The sequence below is a fragment of the Rousettus aegyptiacus genome, unplaced genomic scaffold (assembly GCF_014176215.1).
Source record: "Rousettus aegyptiacus isolate mRouAeg1 unplaced genomic scaffold, mRouAeg1.p scaffold_m13_p_1, whole genome shotgun sequence".
NCBI lineage: Eukaryota > Metazoa > Chordata > Mammalia > Chiroptera > Pteropodidae > Rousettus > Rousettus aegyptiacus.
In genome coordinates this window covers 20,548,369-20,572,516 of record NW_023416284.1, presented here as the reverse complement: position 1 = coordinate 20,572,516, position 24,148 = coordinate 20,548,369, and the positions used below count along the sequence as shown (strand labels likewise).

Below are 24,148 nucleotides of genomic sequence, written 5' to 3'. Positions count from 1 at the left end.
TCATGCCGGGGCTCTCCCTGCCCAATCTCACTTCCCTCACTTTTATCTTTCACAGACATTACCCCATAAACCCCTTGCACTCCTAACTCCATCCCTATGTTCACTTTCCAGAGGACCCACCTAACACAGCATGTGATTTATCCAAGTTGTTTCTAATTTGGTCTCTTAGAAGTCTTTCTCTTCTCATATTTTGTAACATTTTTACTACTGGGAGTTGTTTGCTATAGAAGTGCTGTCCTTAAGATATATTTACATACCTTGAGCCAACAGTCATTAAATATGCCCAGTATCTCTAGTCAGTAGAATACAGAGGTCTGGGAACCAAGGAAGTGTGGTCCCTCTCACTTTATTCTCAATGATTCACTTGGTAAATTTACGCTTTTTATCCTCAAAGCCCTAGGCTCTGCTGGACTAGAGATCCTAGTTTCCAGAGGATAGGGGAGAACACTTTCACCAGAGACCACAGTAATTGTTTTACTAAAACTAAAATAATATCTGCCCCCTGACAATTTTGAGCTCCTCATGTCAGTAGAGCAGCAAACAAGGAGAAGAGTAACCGAACTGGTGGGGGCACGTGACCCCTGCTGGCCCAGGTGAGGAGCATCTAGAATGGATGGTACAGCAAGAAGACGGTGAGCATCAGTCAGTCTCAGCACCAGCTGAGGTCTGTAGTGGGGTCTGTAGCTTGTTTCTCTACTCGTCCTATGTCTTCTTTTTAAAAAAGTAAATAAATTGTGACTGACCACCACCATGAGGAAGCGGTGGTGGGACTTGAAACTTAAGGTGGTGTGCAAGTTGATCTGAGGCAGCTGTAAGGGGTGGACTGTAACAAGTACCGTCATTGCCCTGCCTTTATCCTTCAAACCTGTGCTCCCAAGACTTCCAACTGCCGGCGTCTTGCATCATCGCTGAGGGATCTTCTCCCCAGACCTGCAGAAAGATAACTGAACACATCACCGGTCACAAAGTGAGGGAGAGCAACCTCAGCACTCAAAGATGGTGTATAAATAGCCAGCTTTCTTGCCCTTTGGGCGGAATCACTCTGAGGCATTTGTTTTGTACCATTTCCTAGAGTTTCTCTGCAGGAGAGATCTTCAGTCGCCCTCTGTGCTAGCTGGCTTCACACGCAGCCTTATGGGGCTGCCTCCCCTTCCCCGTTTCACTTTCCCCCTTCCCTAGTAGTGTTATTTACACTTCCCCAATAAACTATTTTCTCTCCAGTTCTTATCAGCCTTTGGAAGAACCTATTCTAAGACACATGTGGTTAAAGGACAATGCTTTGAGACGCAATGATTTAGAGAACTCATTTTTATTTTTAGAAAACCTTCCCTCTCTCCAGCCTTCTCCCTTTTCCTCCCCCTTCCGCTCTCCCTCTCTCCCTTCCCCTCCTCCCCCTTTGTGTGTGTGTGTCTGTATGTATGTGCATGCATGTAAGCATGTATAACATGTGAAAAGGTATATAAGGATGTAAACGAGTATTAACAATCATTCTCTCTAGGTGGTGGAATCATGAATATCTCAAATTTCCTTTTAATGTTTATCTGTATTTTGTTTTCCTGCAGCAGCAACTATGTATTAGCAGCTATCTTTAATTGGCAATTAGGAGATTAGCGAATTCAGTAGGATGATGGGGAGCAGAGCCAGGCTGCTGTGCTTGATGAAAGGCGGGGGAGGATGTGCAGTGATTCGTTTAAGAGGCCGGGCTACAGAAAGGCAAGAAATGAGGTAGTAGCTAAAAGTGGGGGGAAATATAGGGAGTACTGTTTTCAGAGAAACTTGAGAATGTTTATAGGCTGAGGGAAAGTAGCCAATGCTGAGGAAGGAGACAAAAATACAGAGTGGAGAGGGGGATAATTGAAGGAGTGGGTCCCGGAGGAGGCCTGTCAGGGTTAGACCAGGGCCCAGGTGGAGGAATTAGTTTTGAAGGGATGGCACACTTCATGGTCAGACTAGAGCAAAGGGAGTGAGGGTGAATAAAGTTACAAATGCATCGACTTCATCCATTTGTTTTTTATACTCTGCCTTATTTCACAAAGGACCTGAGGTGTTTCTATGGGTAAGTCGATAGGTTAAAGAGGACTGGAATTTGAGAACCCCCCTCCCAGGGGCTCTGCTTTCACATCAGTGGGAGGCAAGGTCCCCCACTGAGAAAGGAGCAGGACTGTGTCTATGGTGCTTGAGAGATAGGCAAAAGTTTGGAACAATGGGGGGAGGGACTGAGATAGGGGGCCCTGCTGGACCAATCATAGAGACCATTAGATGGACCTCGGAGCCCAGATTTGGCCCAGCTCCAGGTTGCACATCTGTAGAATCTTCTTCAGCAGCTTGGGGTGGAGAAGCCTTGCTCTGATTTGCAAGTTGAGTCACCTCCTTGGGCTGCAGTTTCCTCATCTGCAAACAGGGAGAAAAATGTCACGTCTGGAGGGCTGTTGTGAGGATTAAATAAAAGAATGGATGTGAAGCACCTAGAATGATGACTGGCACACAGGAGACTCGAGGAATGTTCATCTCTTGCCCCTTCTCCTTTCAACGGGCCTGAGCCAATGTTACCTGGATGGGCCTATGGGTTTTTTCTTTAACAAATGAGATGGCAGAAGGTCAGGAGAAGAACAGCTCAAAGGGTGAAAAGGCTAAAAGCTGGAAAGTATTATAAAAAGTCAAAGAGGCTATCACTTTCAGCCAGAGAAAACCATATTCTATACACTTTGAAAGAGACTGGAGCTAGATATTAAAAAGAACTTAGCTTCTGAAAGGATTTAGGCAATAGCATAATATTGTACCGGAGTTTCTTCTCAAAACAGACAAAGAATAGCATGGAGAAGACTAACCTGCTGCAACAGAGACCGAAAATACAATGACTTATAGAAAATGGGAGTTTATTTCTCACTCTCTAGTCCGTATTGGGGGGCGGCTCAACTCCATGTAGTCACTCAGGAACTCAGGTTCATTCCATACCTTTGCTCCATCAGTCCCTTTTATTGAAGCCAGGTTCCTGGCACATCTGTGTTCCAACTCAGGAGAAGAGGAAATGAAGCATGGAAGTGCAAAAGCCCAATGCTTTAAGGACTATTTCTATTTTTGTCCTATTGGAAAGGGTCACAAAGCTACACTCAGTTGCAAGAGCAGCTGGAAAGTGTAGTCTCTGTCAGACCAGCCATTTCTTTGGCTACTATATTATTATAAAAGAAGAGGAGGAGGGATTTTGGTGGAAAACTAGAAATTTCCATTACATCTCCTTTCTCTGAGCCTCAGTATCTTCCTCTATAAAATGGGGATAATAATATCTACTGGTTAAGATTGCTATGAGACTCAGATCCAATAATTAATGCGAGAGTGCTCAGTAAACACTACTAGGTTTGATAAGGATTTCTCATTATTTCCCTCTGGACTGTAAGCTCCTTGAGAATAAGGGGACATAGTTTATTACATTCCCTAGCACGAGGCCTGCCCAGAGTCATATCAGTAAATGCCTTAAGGGCTATTTCTATTTAAATTCTTTTGGAGATGAGTTAGTCAAGAAGCCACACTCAGCTGCAAGAAAGGCTGGAAAGTGGCATCTCCAGCAGACCAGCCATTTTTCCAGCTACTATGTTACTATAGAAGAGGAGGAGGAATTACATGTTGAATAAATGAAGCCCACTGTTTTATCCATATCAAGCCTTTTTTCATTTTACTTCAAATAATTCAGTAATTTCAACACTGTCCTCTTTACAAAAAAAAAAAAATAGGGGGGTGCATATCAGTGTATTCTTTTGGTTGCCAAGTGACAGAACATGGGTATTAAATTTAAGTAATAAGATAGTCAATCTCACATATTCAAAAGTCTGGGCTCTGCATCGGAGTACCAGCTCTTCCTCCCTAGGACTCTTTTGGACTCGGCCATGTGTTGGCTGCATCCTCAGACTGGGAACAGGATGGCTGCTGCAATCCCAAGCATCACCACCAACGTAAAGCAAAGGGGGTAGAGTAATTCTGAAAGTGAAGAGATCCTTTTCAGAAGTTCCTTCCCCGCCGTAAGCTTCCCCTTTGGTTTTCTAGGCCAGACCTGCTTGGTAAGAGGCATGCAACCACCACGATGGACTTGGACTAAATGAAACTCTCTCCTGGAAGGGCCTGGGATCAGCCTTCCCTTGGTCACATGGGGAATGGGACCACTTGTGGACCACTGACCACAAGAAAACGTTGAGGAATAGTTGCTGCATGAGCTACCAACTTCTTTTTGGCAATGATGGTGTGATAGAGGACACACAAACAGCAGAGGAGTAAACTTCAGGCTGTTTTTTAAATTGTACCTTAATAAATTTTAACTGCAGTAAAGATACTGCTGGAGGAGTCAGAAACTGGGGAGCCATCTCTAATGCCTCCTTGCCTCTCGTCCCCATATTCAATCCATTACAAATGGCATAGTGTCTATCGTTCAGTACCCTAGCTTTCTCTCCTTATCCACTGTCATGGCCCCAGTTCAGGTCTCACCGCCTGCAGGCACTATGTCAACATTGACCTCATGCCCACTCTCTCTTCCTGCAGTCCACATTTTTGCTGCTGTTATTCAGCTATGCATCTTTATAATGTGAGGAGCACTGAACATATTCAGACACATCAGAAAGGGCCCCTGCCTTGACCTTGCTGCTGGTATGATGTGCATCTCCTTAACTTCCCGAAACCCATGTCAGACCAGATCATGCCCCTGTTTGAAAGCCCATTGCTCTCAGGAAATCCTTTACCATGACCCTCAGCACCCTCTACCCCACCCCCAACAGTACAGAACTATTGCACTTCTCCCAAAGGGCCCTCCCTTTTCACGCCTCTATGCTTTTGCACATGCCGTCCCCTCTGCCTAGAAACCTCCTCTCCATCTGTCATGAGACGAGGTCTCCTATTACTCTTCCTCCAGCTTTCCTGCTCCACTCCCCGGCCCCCTCCACACGTGTACAAAATATGGCACCCCAGAAAAGTTTGCTGAATGGAGCCAACTCCTTGGGTCAGACATTAGCCAGGGCCAGGGCCTTCCAAACTTCTCCAAGCACTCCTTGAGAAAGTAAAGAGAAAATGGAACCCCAGGACTTAGAAATGTGAAGGCTTTGAACTTGCTCTAAGCAAGCAAGGTGTTTCTCAAGTTTTATCTTTATATTTTATGCAAAAGTTGTATTCTATGCAGATTATACAACATATCCTTGTTTTAACACAAAATATTATTTTTCCCACATCTTCAAATCGATAATCTAAAAAGATGTTCCTCCCTGACTCGTTAGCCTCTCACACTAGCTGACACTTTCCTCCATCCGCCGCAGGGACCCTAAGCAAGACCTGGATGTTGTTCCCTGTGCAAATCCTGAAGGAACAGCTGCGTCTCACGCTGGAGGGAGCTGGAGAATGATGGGGGCGGGGAGGGGGTCTAGCGGCTGGAGGCCGGGCCCTGCCCCTCCTCCTCAACCCGCCTGGGGGGTGGAGACGTTTGAGTCCCGCCCACCGGGGCGGGGTGGGAGTAGAGGCTGCCGGCAGCTGGGGCTCGGGCTCGGCTGGTTCCGGGTTGAGAGGCTGCGCTGGGACCAGAGCAGTGGCTGCTGAGCCGGCGCGGGTAAGGGGCCGCTCCGGGCCAGGTCTTGGGGCCGGGATCAGGAAGCTGAGCGTGCTCTCACCCCTCCTCTCCTCTGCCAGGCACAGCGGCTCCGCCTGGCTTCTCGCTCCCCCAGAATTCCCTATCCCCAGCTCTCCCCCTCCCCCTACCTCACCCATCCCGGGATTTCAGCCCCCACCCCAAGGCCTCCGTCCCCCTCCTAGATCCCTTTCTCCCAGCACCCATTCCATTGAACTGCCCCTTCCCTAGAACCTTCTTGCCTGGAGTCCCTTCCCTGAGACAGCTACAGCCCCCTTCCTCCAGCACCCATCGCTCCAGGTCACCCACTACCTCGAGACCACCTTCCTAGACTCACATCTCGGGTAATCTCTGCCCTGCACCCCTTCCTCGTGTTAACCCCCTTCCGGACAGTCCTCCTTCCTTCTGTAGCGCCTACTCTTGCGTCTCCCGGCCTGCTCCCCGCACCCATCCCTCGGTGCTGCCTCCGACAGCGCCGCGCTCTCGCTCCCCTACGTCTCAGGCCCCCGTCTCCACCGCCCCCGGCGCCATGGCGTGCAGTCTCAAGGACGAGCTGCTCTGCTCCATCTGTCTGAGTATCTACCAGGACCCGGTGAGCCTGGGCTGCGAGCACTACTTCTGCCGCCGTTGCATCACCGAGCACTGGGTGCGGCAGGAGGCGCAGGGGGCCCGTGACTGCCCGGAATGCCGGCGCACGTTTGCCGAGCCCGCGCTCGCGCCCAGCCTCAAGCTGGCCAACATCGTGGAGCGCTACAGCGCCTTCCCGCTGGACGCCATCCTCAACGCGCGCCGCGCGGCGCGACCCTGCCAGGCGCACGACAAGGTCAAGCTCTTCTGCCTCACGGACCGCGCGTTGCTCTGCTTCTTCTGCGACGAGCCTGCGCTGCACGAGCAGCACCAGGTCACCAGCATCGACGATGCCTTTGAGGAGTTGCAGGTGAGCCGCCTGGCGGGGCCGGGACGGGGGGGCGGGGCTGGCCCGGGGGCGGGGCCCAGTCAGAATTGTTGTGGAACGGGGCCGCGGGCAGGGTCAGGGCCCTATCAGAACTAGTACAGGGCGGGACTGGGGCGTGGCCTCCGTGATGGGCGGGGATTTGGGCGGGGTCTGACCTAGACCTGAAGTGGGCGTAGGTCCATGGTTGGGCAGAGATCACCAGCGGAGTGGGACCACAGGGACAGATGAGATCAGAGGCTGGACCAGGTACGGGCTGGAGCAGGGTTGGTTGGGGATGGGTCTGAATCAGCTGGGCAAGGCCAGGGCCACTGTCAGCGGTCGTGGAAGCTGGACCTGGAGACGGGGCCCACATAAGAATGGCTCAGGACAGAGTTGGGGACAAAGAGAGATTGGGGTGGGAACACAGTCAGGGATAGACAGGAGGCTGGGCCACCATCTGAGAATGAGTCAGGACTGTATGGAGTAACTGAGCAGCAGGTGTGGGGGCCCAAATGGCTGGGGCTCAGGTATGGATCAGGACCAAGGGAGCAGTACCAGGACTGGATTGTGCTGGACAGGTCAGGGTTAAATCTGAGAGAGGGTTTAAGTTAGGGTCAGCAAACAGCTGAGACGGTGGGTTTGGCTCCCAAGGGCTAGGCCTAGGTGTGTGAGGGGTTAAGGCTGGGATCCAATTTAGATACTGTAAGAATCATTTGGGGTTTAAATTGGAGTAAAGCCCTGGTTGAGAGGACTTAAAGACTTAAGGTTTAGAGAATAAGGCCCTGCAATGAGGTGATTTGAGAAGAAAGGAGTGGACCTTTAGGAGTCTCCAGGGGCTTTTGATGACCTTCTTGGCTCTGTCACCCACATCAGGACCTCTGAGAACTAAATGAAACAGTACATGCACAGTAACCTGAGATAGTCAGCCTAGGACTGTAATTGGTCTCCCTTAAACCTTCTCATCTTCACTAACCAACTCCTACTCAATTATCAAAGACCTGCTCAAACATCCTCTCTGTATAAGCCTTCTCCAAGCTCTGCTGGCCAAAAGAAAACAAAAACAAAAAAAACAAACAAAAAAACCCAGTAGCATTAGAGCTGCATTTCCTGTAGTGTTTTCTGTTAATTAGTATGATGTTTTAAAAAGTAGTGTTCCAAGATCAGCTATATTTGAGAAATATAGTATATTCTCTATAATCCCTTGGAGGATTCTTATATGAGAAGCTTGGAGAAATCTTATTGCAAAGAAACTCATTTTACTGTGTTTAATAAAACAGTTCCTAAGCTCATTGGAGCCTGAGATCTTTTTCTCAAGCCAAACCATTTAAATCCAGCAGCCCCACATCTCTGGCCTTGGCATACCAGTTTAGCACACAGTTCCCCAAGAACAGGGACAGTCTCTTATCCATCATATCTATGGCCCCAAAGCCTGGCACAAGGCATAGCTAACAGTACATGTCAGTAGAAGTTGAATGAATGAATGACCAACCTTAACCCAAGCTGCCCCAGAACTGTAGAGCCTTTGGAAGCAGAAGGTTTCTGACAAACATTTTATGAAAAGGCGGTGGGATAGCTTGGGAGATAATGAGCTCTCTCACCCTCAAGATGCTTATGCAGAAGCTAAATAACTCCTTTCCCCCCATATTGTAGGGCCTTCCTCCCCCCTTATATATGAATCTCTGAGAGTAAGCCTGCACCTAGGAGATGCCTATGAAAATGAGCATTGGCTCCAGGAGAAATGGAGGCTGAGGTCCAGACAGGTGATGTGACTTAACCAAAGCCACACTGCCAGACAGTGAGATCCAGGCTAGAAAGCACAGCCTGACACAGGCCAGAGCCCTCCCCACCTGCTCCTCCTCTTTCTGTTTGACTTTCTAGCTGGAGAGGCCTTTGCCTTTAGAGCCTTGGTTCCCCCACCTGCGAACCAGGAGATCATAATTATTGTGTTTTGGCTTGTTGTAGTCCATTCTGTGTCCTGGGGAAGGCAGGAGAAATTAAACATATATTTTCTCCAAATGTTATTGAAAAACTTTCATTTTTCGGTGGAAAAAAAAAAAAAGAACGGAACACTATTCACTCTGTGGTGTACTGCCCTGGGGTCAGACACACTTTGGTTCCAAATCTTCCTTCAGCACTATCTAACTCAACAAGTCACTGCATGTAAGCCTTGATGCTCCCATCTGTAAACTGGGGTCAGGTCGATTCTTTCCTACCAGAATTTTCATAAGGCTGACCTGAGACGGATTCACTGTTTGAGACATCTGACATGTGGTAGGGGTTGAGTCAGCATGCAATTCTGTTCTTTCCTCTTCTACCTGTGAGAACTCATGTGTCCAGCTGGGAAAATGCCCAGACCTGCCTCTGTTGCCTGAGGAGACTTGGCTTCGGTGCCTCTTTTGGGCTTGGCAAGAAGGCAGCAGAGAAACATACCTCCCCACTAGAGAGGGAAGCTCCTGGGAAGGTTCAAGCCACTCCCTACCCCCACCTGCCTCTTTCTACTTGTGGGGAAGCAGGGCTCATTAGCTAGTTATGCTCAGGGAGTGAGGTTGAGCCTGTCCATCATACACCCTCTTCTCCCAGCTGCAGTCTCCCATAGCCTGGGATTAGGCCCCTCTCCTGAACCATAACAGACTCAGTGCTCAGGCAAGGCTTTGGAGATTGTCTGGTGCAAGCTTCATTTGACAGATGGGAAAATGGCAGAAGGGGAGAGAAAGACCTCACCCAAGGCCTCAAGTCCAGAGGAGGCTGTACCAGGGTTCAGCTAGAGAGCCTTCACATCCCACCTAGCACTTGGCCTGATGCTTTTAGATTTGTTATAAATCCTGGAGGCAGCAGAACAGAAAGGTTAAGAGCTCTGGCTTTGAACTCAGGCAGCTCCAAACCTAGCGCTACCATTTTCTGGCTGTGTGACCTTAGGAAGGTTACTTACCATCTCTGAGCCTCACATCTCATTAATATCATGGGAGTAATGCAGTTGGATTAAATAAGATGACATTTGCAAAAACTTAGTGCTGCACTTAGCACATAGTAAGCACCTAATAAATAATAACAGCTCTAGTATGTTACATCATACTCTGCACTATTGACATTTGCAGCCAGATAAGTATTTGTTGTGCATTGTATATTTAGCAGCATTTCTGGCCTCTCTCTATCCACTAGATCCCAGTAGCACCTCTCCACCAAGCTGTGACAACCAAAAATGTCTCCAGACCTCATCACATGTCCCCTGGGGTCGAACCCCCCCCCCCACTCCCACTCCCGCCAGGTTGAGAACCTTGGCCTGGCAAAGTCCTATTCAGCTTTCCAGGTTCAGCTCAAGCATCATCTCCACAAAGCTTTCCCTGACCTGCCAAGCAGAATTGCTTTGTACTCACCAGATTCCAATCCTGGGATCAGATCTTGGCATCATTGTTGAGAAGCTACGTGTTCTTGGTCAGGTCATTTTGCTTCTCTAAGCTTCCCTCTGCTCACCTATAACATGGGTGAAGGATGCTGTAAGGGTGAGGGGTGCTGTGTCAAAAGTGCCTGATACTGTGCCTGGCATAGAGTATAACACAGTAATTTTTAAATATCTTTATTTTTTCTTATCCTAAAATGAACATAATAAACAGCTCCATAATGGAAAAGTTAAAGTCCACCCATGGTTAGAATTGCTTTCTAATTCTATGGAATTGTGTAATAGCATGTGACTGTGCATGCATGTGTGCATCTGAGATCGTGCATGTGTGTATGAGTATGTGTGTTTTTCTCTACTGAGCACTGAACCATAGAGCAAAGGAGAGGGAGGGAGCCCCATCTCCACAGGGTTTGGGGCTTCTCGGCCATTACTTATTGAACCTAGCCCACTGCCTGGGAGTATACTAAATGCTTTTCCGGTATCACCTCATTTAATCTTCATAACACCCTGTCCAGGGGATACTGTAATTTGCTTCTTTTACAGATAAGGAAATAGAAGCTGAGGAATGCAGTGACTTGTTCGGTCACCCAGCTAGTAAATGGCAGGGGCGGGATTTGAAGGCAGTCTGACTGGGCTACTCATAGCCTCCTAGCTGCTACTGAGGGCCAGGTAATTATCTTCCGCACACACCCTTCCCCCCACCACTACCCTGCCCGTCTTTGTATTTCAAGTACTCAGCACAGGGTCAGGCCAAGGAGAGTCTGTCTATACCAGCTGATGGCAGGTGGCTGGCTAGATGTCATTTTGATCAGGCATGATATCCGGTTCTCTGACCATCTCAGCTTCCTAACCTCCAGAAAAGGGATCGGATTCAGTCCCAGACACCGGCTTCAGTCCTCATGTGACCACTGAAGCCTTTCCCAAGGCCTCCTTCGCGCCAAGGAAGACAGTGGTGGGTCAGCCTTGGCTGGCAGCCCTGACAAGCTGGGCGTGGTGATCAGAGACTCCAAGGCAGCCACTTGGGGAAAAGAGCACAGGTAGACAACTGGGTTCGAATCCAGGCTGTGGCTTCTTCCACCTGGGTGGAAAGTTCTGCCTTCTCTGTACCTTTCCCACTCCAGGAAATGGAAGTGGGAACAGACTGCCACTTAATGTATAAACAGAGAAAAGAGTTGCTGCTTATTCAAAGAAATAACAGAAACGAAGGCACCTTGTTTTGTACTGTGGACAGGGAGGCGGCCAGGTTACCTGGGAAGCAGCCTCTGCTGTTACTTTTCCCAGGAGAGGGCAGGATTTATGTGCAAACAGCAGCCTCCTTGGGGATGAGGCTGGCAGTGAGTCAAACCCAGGGCTGGCTGTTGGCATCCCCACCTTCCTCTTCACAGGTGTCTGTGGGCAGGCAGGAATGCCCTGTTCATCCAGGACACCTTGGCTAAGCACAGGCCACAGTGTAGAAATTTAGAGCTGAAGTTGGGGGGCCCAGGATTTTATTTTATAGAGGAAAAAGGATCTGGTAGGAGTGACAACGAGAGAAATAATAACTTAAAAAACCACTGGCCAAAGTTTATTGGACACTTGTGATGTGCCAGGCAGGTACTGTTATGGGCATTGAATCCTCACAACAGCCCTTTTTCCTTTCCCCGCCCCCTGAGTGGGCCTAGGATCAGCAGCCCCACACAGGTGAAGACACTGAGGTCGAGATGTTCAGTAACTGGCCCCAGATCACACTACAAGTAGGAGGCAGAGCTGGGACTCAGACTCAGGTCTGTCTGGCTCAGAACTCGCCTTCCTCACAGGTGTTCTAACTGCTTCGGGGAGCATCCAGATGGGGAGGGACCTCAGACACCATCCAGTTCCACCCTCTCCCCACTTTCGAGATGGGGAAACTGACTTGCTCAGTGCGAGACAAGAACTCAGCTCTCCGGACTCTCATGCAGTGGTGTTTCCGCAGCATCATTTGTTTACCTTTGGGATCTTGAGCTCTGCTTAGGTACTTGGGGTGGCTGTGGAGGACTTGGAGGTGGGCTCCGTTTTGGATTCAGGGATTCATTCAGTAATTTCTTCAGTTGACACTCCTGCTGTAGATAGTGAGGCCAGGGGCTGTGCAGCGCCCGGAAGAGAAAGCGAGCCCTGGCTCCGCTGTGGTTCTTTTTCTCTTCGTTCTCAATGAATCCTCGCAGCAGCCCTGTGAGCTGGGTCACATCGCTTCATTTTTCAAATGAGGAAACCGAGGCTCAGAAATTGTGCCTAAGGTCACACAGCCGCTAAGTGTCACTGAAGCTGGAACTCGATCTCAGGTTATCTGAGTCCTACCAGAAACTGGCATGGAGGTGAGCACATGCTCAGGTGTGTTTGTTGTGGCCAGAGGGGAGGGTGTGTGAGGGGAGGTGAGCATGGCAAAGTGACGCTCGGCGAGCTCGAGAAGGACCTTGAATGTACCATCCCCCACCCCAAGTTGCTTAGACTTGATCCTGGAGATGCTGGGGAGCCAGGAATAGATTTGAGCAGGTGAACATGAGTGTGGCCTGGTCCCATCTGCTCAGGGTGGACTGGTGAGAGAGCCTGGTGGGAAGCTGGAGGAGCAGCCAGGAGGCGTTGCCAGAGACTGCAAGGCTCAGAGTGGACATAGATGGGTGGGGCTCAAAGAGAGAGAAATACAAGAGTTCAGGTCTGTCGGGGGAGGAGCAAGAGCATCAGGTGTTCTGGACATCAAAGAGGGACTAGAGGGAAAGGAAGAAGGAGAGGCAAGTTCAATTTGTCTTAAGATTTCTGGCATCCTTGGGTCAGCGAGGGGAAGAGAGCAGTACTGGGGCACAGAAAAGGGGAGAAGACCTTGAGCGCCTACTATGTGCCAGTACCATGCTGGGCCCTTTCATTGCTACCATCTCATTTAATCTTCATCACAACCCTGTGAATGGCTCTTATTTCCTTTCGACAGACAAGGCTCTGAGAGGTGGCCCAGAGAAGGGAAGGAGTGATCTGCCCAAGGTCTCACAGTTGGAATTTGAACCCAGGCTTTTCTGATGCCAGAGTTCATGTTGTCTTCACCGGGCTGATAGGCTGAGAAGGGTCCCTGAAGCCGAGGGGAGATAGCTTTCTGTAGCAGCTTTGTCCTCTGGGCTAGGGGAGGGGTGGCCTCTCAGGAGGCAAGGTCTGGCCTTGAGGACATGTAAGCCCTGGCTCTCTGTCCTCCCCACAGCTGCTGTCCCAGTCCTGGCCTCTTGAAACCCATGGGAGCCCCAGAGCCTCTCAGTGGACATATTTGCATAATTGTGTTCTTAGGTGTGCACCAGCCCTAACTCTGCCCCTCTCTGGAAGAAGAAGTGGAGAGCCATGGCTCTTCCCTCTTTGGTACATGCCTTGCCCCCCCCCCTTCATGCCCTGCCCCAGCTCCAATGGGGCCATGAAGAGTCGGCTCCCCCAGGCTGACCTTCAAGGCCTCTTCTACCCCCTGCCCTCACCCCAGCTAGCCCCATGGCCTTTTCAGCTTGTGACTCCACCCCCATGCCACATAACTGGTTCTGGCCTTCCCCAACTACTCTGCGCCTCCTGCACACACCAGGCGTGCCCCTGCCCATCCATCTTCCCTGATCCTTCCAACAAAAATAAACTCTCTCCTGGAAGTTCTTCAGGTCTGAGTTCCTATTTCACATATAATTGTAATTATTATGACAACAATGACAGCGGCTAAGAGTGAGCATATCCTGGGCATTGTGTCAGAGAGTGAATAAAGTCCTCGAACCCTTATGCCCAGAGCCAGTGCTGCATGAGCCGCACTTTACTGGCAGAGGGAGGTATCACAAACATGATGGCTGGATTGGTTCCTAGGCAGTCCCTCCATGTTTTTCCTGTTCTCCCTTGTAGTCTATCTATTTACATTTCTGCCTCCCCAACTAACTGCAGAGTCCCCAAAGGCAAAAACAGTGTCTACATCCCCCGATGTGGCTGGCCCAAAGCCTGACCATGGGTGGCCAAATGCGATAGTTATATCGAATTGAGCAGGAGACAGAGCGGCCTAGGAGATTTTGGAGTCACTTAGAGCCCCTTACGAGTTCTGCGACCTTAGGCAAGCTGCCTGGCCTCTCTGAGCCTCCATTCCACCTCTGTGAGATGAAAGTGATAAGACACTAACCTCTGAGCTTGTTGTGAGAATCAGGTGACATGACGCCTGTGGAATTCAAACCCCCAAATCATGCCACCTCCAGCCCTTCTGGTTCTGAGCTCTGGTATCACCGATGTCCTCCCTCACAGTTAGCTCTGTCACTTAGGAGTTTCTCAGTGGCTTCCTGTTTCCTCCTATGTGACCTCTGCTGGGAGTAAATTATCCGGTTGGTTCGCCTCTGTCAATCTGTGTAGCTATGGGCCAGTCAGTCCCTTTTCTTGGACCTTAGTTTCCTGTTCTAGAAATCCAGAAGATTGGACCAGATAGTCCCTGGGGCCCCTTCCTTCTCTGACAGCCTGAGGGACCTGGACACAGTGAGGGTTGAGGATTTGGAAAAATGACTGAGAAACCTCACTTGGGACATGATGGCCTCTCTATCTCCTGAGCACTCGGTATATGCCAAGCTCTGCCCTATGAAACTCAACACTTCCCTATTATCTCATTTCACCCTCCCAACCCCAGAAGGTATTATTATCCCCATTTTGCAGATGAGGGACTAGGGCACAGAGAAGTTAGGGTACTTGCTCAAGGTCACATGACTAGTGTGTGTGGCAGATCCAGCCTCCTAACTCAGGCATGAAAGGAGACGCAGGGGGCCGGGGTGGGAAGCAGAGCTCAGGCCGCCTCCTAGTCCTGCCCTGTGGGTTCTAGGGTTTGGATGTTCCTTCAGGCTCTGTAGCCCTTGTGGGGAGAGCTGGCTGCTTGGGGCCCTCTCTCCCCTCAGAATTGAGCTCTGACCCAGCCCAGCCCCTCCCCTGGACAGATTTGTTCTGCAAACTCTTATCCAAGTCACTGGCCCTATCCTAGGTACTGAGAATGCGAAACTATGTCAGGCACAGTCTCTACTTTCAAGAGCCCACGGGTCTCATGGGGGAGACTGACAGGTATCTTTGTAATTAACGTGCGGTATGTACCCTAGTGGTGCAAGTGAAGGGCCCCTCATGTGGAGGAGGATCTGAGGACAGTTTGGAGAGTTTGATATATAGACTCTCAGCGGAGGTGGCATCTGATCTGGGTCTTACACATCGAGCGAATGAGTCTAACACAGGGAGTGAAACTCGGGCGAGCATTCCAGATGGGGAACAGCAGGCGCAAAACCTGGAGGACAGCACTACAAGATGCTTCGTGCATCTAGAGCAGCACCGTCCTGTAGAACTCTCTGGAATAACGCAAGTGTCGTACAACTGTGCTGTCGGGTATCGTAACTGTTAGTCACGTGTGACTATCGAGCACTCGAAATAAGTAAGCAGTGTAACTGAGGAACAGAATTTTCAATTTTATTTCACTTCCATTTTATTTTAAGTAGCCACGTGTGGCGAATGGCTACTGTATTGGACGGTAGAAATAAGGACCAATGTTGGACCAAGAAATGAGGCTGGAGAAGAAATTTGGGTGAAGGTCCTTAAATGCCATGCTCGGGTTTTGGGCCCTTCTTCCCAGACAATGTGGAAATCTTGCAGAAGACATTGGTAGAGAAGTGTAGACACATCCAGAGTTCTTTAGAATGGGTCACTCCAGCTGCTGTGTGGGGCACGTGGAGAGTGTGGGCGTAGGGAGGAGCCTGGGGCCACTCTCCAGAAGAGAAGCAATAGAAACTAAACCAGGGCCAGGAGGAGGGGTGCAGAGAGGAGAGAACAAGTTCCAGGGCAAACTTGAAGACTGATTAGATTGGTGGGTGGACAGTGTCAAGGGTGACTCCTAGATTTTTGGCTTCCCTGACAGTGGGGGGTGGGGTGCCCTTCACTGAGATGGAGAACGTGAGAAGAGGAGCATATTGGGGTCCCCTAACACTTCCAACATTCACTGCGATGTTAATGTCTGTGTCCCCATCGCCCCCACCCCAACTCATCCTTCCTGAGGCATCGTGGGTTGGGACTTGTCCCTCATCCCTCTCCCTATTGCTGACACAGCACCGTGTGGGGCTCAAGGAGGCCTTGGAACACGTTTGTGGAGTGGATGAATGAGTGTTCTCTGGCTCCCAAGGTCTAAGAGGAAGGCACAGACCTGCTGTCCTTGTTCCTCAGCCCTGAAAGCAAGAAGGAATTTGTCCAAGTCCCTCAGATGCCCTGAGCAATGTACAGAATGCACCTCCCAGGCAGTTTTCTGAGGCTCTGAAGAGCTGCCTGGGTGGCTGGGTCTTTTGTGGACCCATGAGGACCACCAAGGGGGAAGATTGTAGCACTTGGCCCATGTCCTCAAACATCTGCATCTCGGCGAGACTGTGGCCTAAGCTGGACAGACCCAAGGCTGCCGGGGAGGGCCTGAGGAGCAGTCACTCTGCACTCCTAGGTAAACGAGGTCCGGCTGCTCCATCGACTCAGGTGCACAGAACACCATCAGGAACGACTTTCAGCTGTTAGAAACAGAGACCTGACTAAAGGAGCTGAAGTCAGATGAGGGTGTATTTCTCCTTCATGTCAAAGAAGTCTGTAGGGAGGGACCCCAGGCAGTGGTGTACTGGAGCCAGCTTGCACCGGTTCCTGAGAGCTGATTGTGCAAACCTCTTTCCAGCTCTCTGTCCAGTAACCTCATGTTGATAGCTTGAAACTGGCTTTGGCGGAAGCACTTACAGAAACCTGCAAACATTGTAAATCAGGTTTTTTTTTTTCTTTCCAGAGGGCACGCTTCCTAGCATATCACTGAGTCTCATGTGGTGTAGCCACCCTGCAATCATCAGAAACACAGGCTCCTTCTTCTATTTCTCTGGTTTTGGCATGTGACTTTCATTTTTATAGTTGCCTTATGGCCTGAGAAGGCTACCAGCCTTCCAACCATTGTCTGTGCAAGCTCTCTACTCTCACAAAATAAGCTGTTCCTATTTTCCTAACTCCTATGTTCATGGCTGGTTCCTCATCCTCCTCTGAGAAGCCTTCCCTGCCCATCCTACCTAAATTCACCCTCCAACCCATTCTGCTTATTTACTGTATAGCACAGACCATAACAGGTAATTACCTGGTTTTATTATTTTCCTTGTTTAATATCTGTTTTCTCCCACTAGACTAGAAGTCCCTGTGGGTAAGGACTGTGTCTTGTTCTCTGCTGTATTCCCAGTGATTCATCGGTGCCTGGTCCATAATAGTTGCTCAATAAATATTTGTGGAATGATTAAGGAATAATAAGCAAAGATAATTTTTTTTTTGCGTTCTTTTTTTAGCATGTCATTATGACCATTTTCCCATTTTGCTACCTAGTATGTAAAATTAGCTGGACTAGATGTTTTCTCAGGGCCTCCCCTACTCTGATGAGATGAATAAGTGGGTGGGAGGTGAGTGTGAACAGGTAAGTCAGCTCCCTGGCATCACTTACAACCCAAGCTGACTGGGAGACCCAGACCCTATTCAGAAGCTAGTTCCATGGAAATTCATTCACAAAGCAAATTTCCTTGAGTTTCATCTCAGTGCCAGGATGTTGATGGGTGCAGGAGATATGGAGAGGGAGCATTATAAAGGCCTGACCTGGAAGACCCATGGGCTAGTATGGGGATGGAGGAAGGACAGACAGGACAGCAACTAGCTATAGTTCAGTGGGCTAAATGCTCAGTCCAGCAGACAGCTGGGCCCTGTACCGGGGAGCACCCACTTCACACCACATTCATTCATTTAACAAATAACCCTTGAGGCCCTACTGTTCACTAGGCACTATTGCAAGCACTGGGGGTAGAAGAGTGAACAAGCCAGACAACATTCCTACCCTCATGACACTCACATTCTAGTATAGGAAGTGAGCAATAAACACACTGATCACCCCGGATAATAGATGATGCTATGAAGACCATGAAACTGAATGTAGGGGCAGAGGGTGCGAGAGGATGGTCAGGCAAGACCTCTCTGAGTTGATAAATTAATGATACAAAGGAATCACCAAAAGAGAATCTGAGAGTGGAGTGCACCAGCCGCAGGAAGTAGCAAGTGCAAAGTCCTAAGGCTGAAACAAGCTCCGAGTGATGGAGGAACAGGAAAAGGGCCACTTTGGCTGGTTGGGAGCGAATGGGGAAGGGTGATGGAGACAACAGTGGAACCAGCATATAAGGAATGAGGCACTTGCTTCAGGCGCAAGCTGGAAATGAAAGTCCTCAAACTCAGTAATCAGGATGGATAATATTTAATGCAATTTTTAAAAAACCAAAATGCACAAAAACCTGTGATGATCAAAATATTCCATTTTTAAATGAGGACACGGTCACTAGCAGTGCTGTGCTGAGTCATATTGGAACCTGGGGCAAAGGAAAAATCAGTAAGGCTGATACTGCCTTTATTTAAAATTTTGATGTGTTGTCTATAGCAGAATTTTGTTGCTGTTCATCATTCGCCTCATCACTGTGGAAAAGGTGTCACTTGGCGTCAAGATCATGATCTCCAAAACCAGTCTGCCCAAGTTACAATTCTGGCTTTATGCTTACATGCCTAGCTATGGCCAGTTTCTTGGACTCTGTACCAGTTTCTCCATCCTGCCTACCTCAGGGTTATTGAGAGGATTAAATGACCCAGCAAAAGGCTGAGAACAGTGCTCAGCCCCCTGGAAGTGCTAGGAGAATGTTGGCAGCTAATCTTAGAGATAACAGAGGTATAGCCTTGGTTCCCATTAGAGGATTCTAAGCAGGTAGTCCTAGCCATCAGATCAGGGTGGAGCGGAATATATATGTGGAAGTGGATTGGAGACAGGGAGACCAGACGCTCCTAGGATACCAGAGAGGAGGCTATTGCAAACTCCAACTGAAAGACAGAAAGATAAGAATAGACTCTAGAAGTACTTAGGAACAGACTACAGGACTTGGTGGTTGTTGAACTGTGATGGGAGGAGGGTGCTGGGGGGAGAGGGGGCCAAGGCCGGGATAACTCCCAGAGCCTGCAGCGGTCCAGCTTGGGCTCTGCATCACCACGGAGTGCCTGGTCTGGCCCGTGACCCCATCCCGGGCTTGTGTTGTTCCAGAGAGAGCTAAAGGAGCAGCTTCAGGCCCTTCAGGACAGCGAGCGCGAGCACACAGAGGCTCTGCAGCTGCTCAAGCGACAGCTGGCTGAGACCAAGGTGAGCCTGGCCTGGTCACGGGGGATGGTGGGGGGGAGTGGAGGTGGAGCCGGCTGGGTGGGGCGGGGCCAAAGGGGAAGAAGGGAGGCGGAGATTCAGGCCTGGTGTGGGGGCGGGTTTCAAGGGGCCAAACTCCTCAGGAGAGGGGTGGGGCTTCAGCAAATGTCAATGAAGAGGGACGCACTCCCAGGTGACTGAGAGCAAGGATTTGGGCTGGTACTTGGGTTTAAGGCTGGGGCCCTTTCTCCTTTCCTGCCCTTACAGGGGTCTTTTTCCCTCTCCAGTTAGTAAACACACCCATTCCGCAAGGAGCCAAACCTGAACATGTTCCCTTGAAGCTCTCCTGATGATACCAGCCCTGGTATCATGGCCCCTCTTAAACTCAGGCATGGGAAATTGGGCCAAATCCTGCAGTCTCTGGATACAATGGTTTAAAAAGAAAAGCCTTTTTCCTTGACCTGAGAGGAAGGCTGTGGGTACTGATCCAGCCACTAACTCACTGTATGATTTTGAGTAAACTGCATTATTTTAGGGGATCCCAGTGTCCTGTATGTCCAGTGGGGACTCTGCCAGGCTCCTTTCCCCCCTGAAGTTCTGGATCCTAGCACATTTTTCGAGAGCTCTCTCTTAAGTTCCCTCTACAGGCAAGGGTCCGTTGATTTCTGCCCCCTCTTTCTGGGACCAAGAGCTGGGGCCCCAGGCCCACCGGCTAAGCTCTCAGGTGGCTTCAGTCTGGCTCCACTCCCTTAGCAGGGGTTCAGCTGCCAGCAGCTGAAGCAGAGCCTTAAGAATGCCCTGGGCCTCCAGAGGTCACCCTGGGGCCCAGAGAGGCCATTGGAGATCCAGATTTGTGTCCCAGCTAAGCCATCAACCCGCTGTGGGGTCTCAGGTAGGTCATGACAAACATTTCTTCAGAGAACATTCCAGAGGGCCTCTGGGCAGGACCCTCCACAGGCAACTGATGAGAAATAGCCATAGGACTCTGGCCTGTTTGCTTCTCACAGCCTCAATGTCCCCATCTGCCTGGTGATTCTGTACCTCTCAAGTGAAGAGAAGAAAGTGGAAGCCTCTCTCTGGATGACAGGGGAATATTATAGTCTATTTCTTTCTCCCAGCATTCTCTTCTTTTCTCTACTAACCACCCCCCATTGTTTTTCTCTGCTGACCTCTTCCTCCTCTGCTTTCCTGTCCATCTGTCTACCTCAGGGGGGTCCTGTGGGGCCACCTTCCCCTCTAGTTCCCCCAGCTCTGCTTCCTGTCTGGACTGGGCTGTTTATACAAGAAATGCCTATGGATGCTTTGGAGGTCATATTTCACCTGGTGCCTGACTTGGCTTTCCTGCGGCGCCTGCCCCTCCGATGGCCCAGCCTGAGGGCTTGTCTAATCTCCCTCCCCTGGCCCAATGTTTTCCTTGGTTGGCCCTGACTGAGTGATGCATTCTTGGCAGGGTGTTTTTCTGAAATGGCCCCAGCTCCTCCAAGCCCGTGTGTTCCCAGGGATGTGGGGGGCTGGAGTGGGGGCTGCTTTCCCAGCGATGGTACCAGTGGGACTGGTGGTGAGGCGGGGGTGGCTCTGCTGTAGAAAAAGCTAGAGTAACCGGGACACACCTTTATCTGCTAGAAATTGTGTTTCCCATTCATTGTCTCACTGAACCCCATAGAATGTCGCCTCTGTGACAGCAGGATGCCTCAGAACCTAGCATAGTGCCTCTCATACAGTAAATAGTTATAGAACAATGAGTAGGGGGAAAAATGCCTTTTGAGGTAGAAACTGTTATCTCCATTTTATCAGCAAAGAAACTGAGGCACAGAGAGTTTGAAAGACTGGCCTGAGGCCCCAGAGCTAGTAAGTGGCCAATTGGGAGCTTATTGTCCAGTTCTGTCAGAACCTAGTTCATGTGCCAGCCTCTTGCTGGGATGTCCCCAGAAAGATCTCTGGCTTTGTGGTCAGCAAACCAGGCAGGTCAGGAAACATGCCTGGGTCTCTCGGGGTGGCTGTCACTCAGATGTTCTGCTTCTGAGCCGCCTTCTCCCTGCCTCTCCCACTGTCCCTACCTTTCCTCTCTTGTCCTATGGACACTGGGCTCCCACTGTAGAAAAAAAGATAGAGTCTGCACCTACCTTTGCAGAGCAGTCTTGGGCAGACCCTTCCCACCACCTCTCAGGCAGGTCCTGACTACCAGCCGGGCCCTGGGATGGGCATGGGGTGGGGAAAGCAGGGCTGAGGAAGGTGTCATTCCCACCCATTAGAGGTTGATCCACTATCTGGAGAGCCACAGACATATGGGACTGTGTATTAAGAAGTATTTACAAAATAGTCTGGGAACGTTTAACTATTTTAACTGCCTGAAAAAGTTAGGGAAGGTGTCACAAAGGATGTAGCTTTTGATCTGGGTCTTGCAGGATGAATAGGAGTTTGCCAGTTGAATAAACAGTTTGTTGAGGGGAAGGTGTCCATTCTACGCAGGTGGAATTACAATGCAATGGCACTAGTGAGGTAAGCTGGGATCAACTGAGGACTTTGAATGCCACACTAAGGAATTTAGCATTTTACTAATCATCAAGGACCTGAGAAAGGTTCTTAAATGCAAACTCAGCTGTGACCCAGTTAGCGCTTTAGAAGGATTGCTCTGGTGGTGGGTTTGTTGGCCAAGACACAGAGTTGACTTGTGGACCAAGTGAGTTGGAGAGCCTGTGGGATTCCAGAGGTATGTGTGGAGGAGGCAGATGGAAAAATGAATGTGGCTCTCAGGAGACATGCGCTGCCATTGATAAGGACTTGTGAGCCATCCTTAAAGCAGGGGGAGCTGAAGACGATGGAGGGCGTGTAGGCTGAGAATGGGAGAAGTTGGCCAGGCAAGCCCTGAGGAACATGGGTGACAGAGAGGAAGCAGCCAGACATGGGAAACCATTAGTAAATGGTGGCCAGTTGACCAACACTGCTGCAGAGAGGTCGAGGAGAGACTAGAAGGGATGACTGTGGGATTTAGAGGTCTTTGGAGGTCAGTGACAGAGGGTGCAGGGAGGTCAGGCCCCAACTTCTCCATGTTCAACCTGCCTCTGCAGAAGCCTCAGCCCTCCCTGAGTGAGGGGCTCAGGGAAGACACAGGCAGCCTGGCTGTTCATCCTCAGCCTCTCTTTCACCCCTTTGTCTGCCTGGCGCACTGGGTGGGCATGCGCAAGAAGGCTGGCCCACTGCCAGCACTTCTTCCTGCAGGCCGGCAGCCGAGACAGGGAGGGAACTGGCCCTAATTGAGCCTTTGTTGAGCCTCCCACAGAGCCCTGGGCACTGTGCACAGCAGGGTCCCTGACTCTGTGAACTCCCAGCCAGAATTCCACAAAGTAAAATTGCAGAGGCAGGCCCCACACGCTGCCTCAGCCTGGCTGCACTTTCGTGCCCTGTGTCATCCTGACTCGTGCTGTTCCCTCTTCCTTTTCCCCTCACCCCCAATTGACATCCTGCTCATCCTTCAAGTTGCAGCTCAGAAGCCATCTCTCAGTGAAGACTTCTAGAATGTGTCCGTTAGAACTAATTGATGCCTTTTTGACGACGAGGCTCTTTCTCTACACCTCAAACAATGCCATGCATTTCGTGAACATCCCGTCATTTAATCTTCACCATAACCCTGCAACGTAGTTGTATTCACCTTTTCACAGATGAGAAAACTAAGTTTCATAGGTATTAGGCAATTAAGGTTGCCACAGTTAAAAGCCAGAGCTAAGATCCTTACCCAGGCTGTTGGACACCAAAGCATGTGCCCCTCACCATTCACCCCCCTCCTGGGTCTGGCATGCCCGTGGGGGCAGAGGGACCCATGAAAGTCCACGCTTGTCTCCTTCGATAATGGCCTTAACCTCTAGCCCTTGTTCTTTGACCAGAGGGTCTCAGGGGTGGTGAGACAGGTGAATGACCACCAAGGTTTGCCCAGCACTTTGCAGTTTATAAAATTCTCTGATGTCTGTCATCTCCTTGTCATCTTTGCTTGGGCTCATGAGTGATTTTTTAAAAAGAAAGACTTCACCGTATCCAAGATTAAACTCAACATCTTCTCACTACCTCCCCCCTCCCCTGAACTTCCCTCTCACCCCATCCCTTAGCTCCCCATCCCTCTCACTTCCAAGCCAAAAATCTAAGTATCATCCTCACACCCTTCTCACCTGCAGCCAACCATTCAGTCACTGGACTGAAGACGTCTTTGACATCCTAATGACTTTCAAGCTATGTCCCTTTGCTGATCCTCTAGTTCAAGACTGCTTGCCTCACCTGGACCATCTCATTCCTAACAGGGCACATGGAGTCATTTGCGGTTCCTGGCCATGCGGGTCCTTCCGTACCACCATGCATGTGCCACTCCTCTAACCCAGCGTGCCCTTTCCCACCCTTTCCTCTCTACATGCCAACTCCCTCAGTTTCCTCCTCTCGCCCAGGGATCACCCCATCTGCTCTCTCTGACATAACCCCTGATGACTGTCCCCACAGTCTTCCACCAAAAGCCTACGGACCACCATCGGCGAGGCCTTCGAGCGGCTGCACAGGCTCCTGCGTGAGCGGCAGAAGGCCATGCTGGAGGAGCTGGAGGCGGACACTGCACGCACACTGACCGACATCGAGCAGAAAGTCCAGCGCTACAGCCAGCAGCTGCGCAAGGTGCAGGAGGGGGCCCAGATCCTTCAGGAGCGGCTGGCCGAAACCGACCGACACACCTTCCTGGCCGGGGTGGCCTCACTGTCCGAGCGGTAAGCAAGTGCCCGCCTGCTGGGGGCCTTCCCTGCATGGGCACCCCTCACCCTAGCCCATGCAGGGTGGTAGGAACGGAGACAGATGAGGTGGTTAGCAGAGAGTTCATTCATTCAAAACTTCATCAAATGTACAGGACATCCGCTGAATTCCAGAGCCTGGACTGAAGGCTTTATGTAATTATATACATGTGATATAGTATATATTACATTATTGTGTTATGTTATGTATATTGTTTTATAAAATTATATGTTATAATAACATGGATATTACATATAAGTAGTAATATTTATATTA

At 50.1% G+C, this 24,148-nt stretch overlaps 1 protein-coding gene across 4 annotated transcripts in view; it reads left to right on the top strand.

The window, feature by feature from the left end:
• Positions 1–5,508: 5,508 nt before the first annotated feature.
• Positions 5,509–24,148, top strand: part of TRIM62 (tripartite motif containing 62) — a 29,616-nt gene continuing 10,976 nt past the window's right edge. Inside the window, exons 1-4 of one of the 4 annotated variants that reach the window (XM_016150523.2) lie at positions 5,509–5,578; positions 6,099–6,533; positions 19,019–19,114; positions 23,594–23,850. In XM_016150523.2, the coding sequence (XP_016006009.1) occupies positions 6,126–6,533; positions 19,019–19,114; positions 23,594–23,850 (761 nt within the window). In that variant the 5' untranslated portion in view covers positions 5,509–5,578; positions 6,099–6,125. Of the gene's footprint in view, positions 5,579–5,658; positions 6,534–19,018; positions 19,115–23,593; positions 23,851–24,148 lie in introns of all 4 variants that reach the window. The other 3 variants (XM_036220939.1, XM_036220599.1, XM_036220250.1) reach the window with 3 other exon arrangements.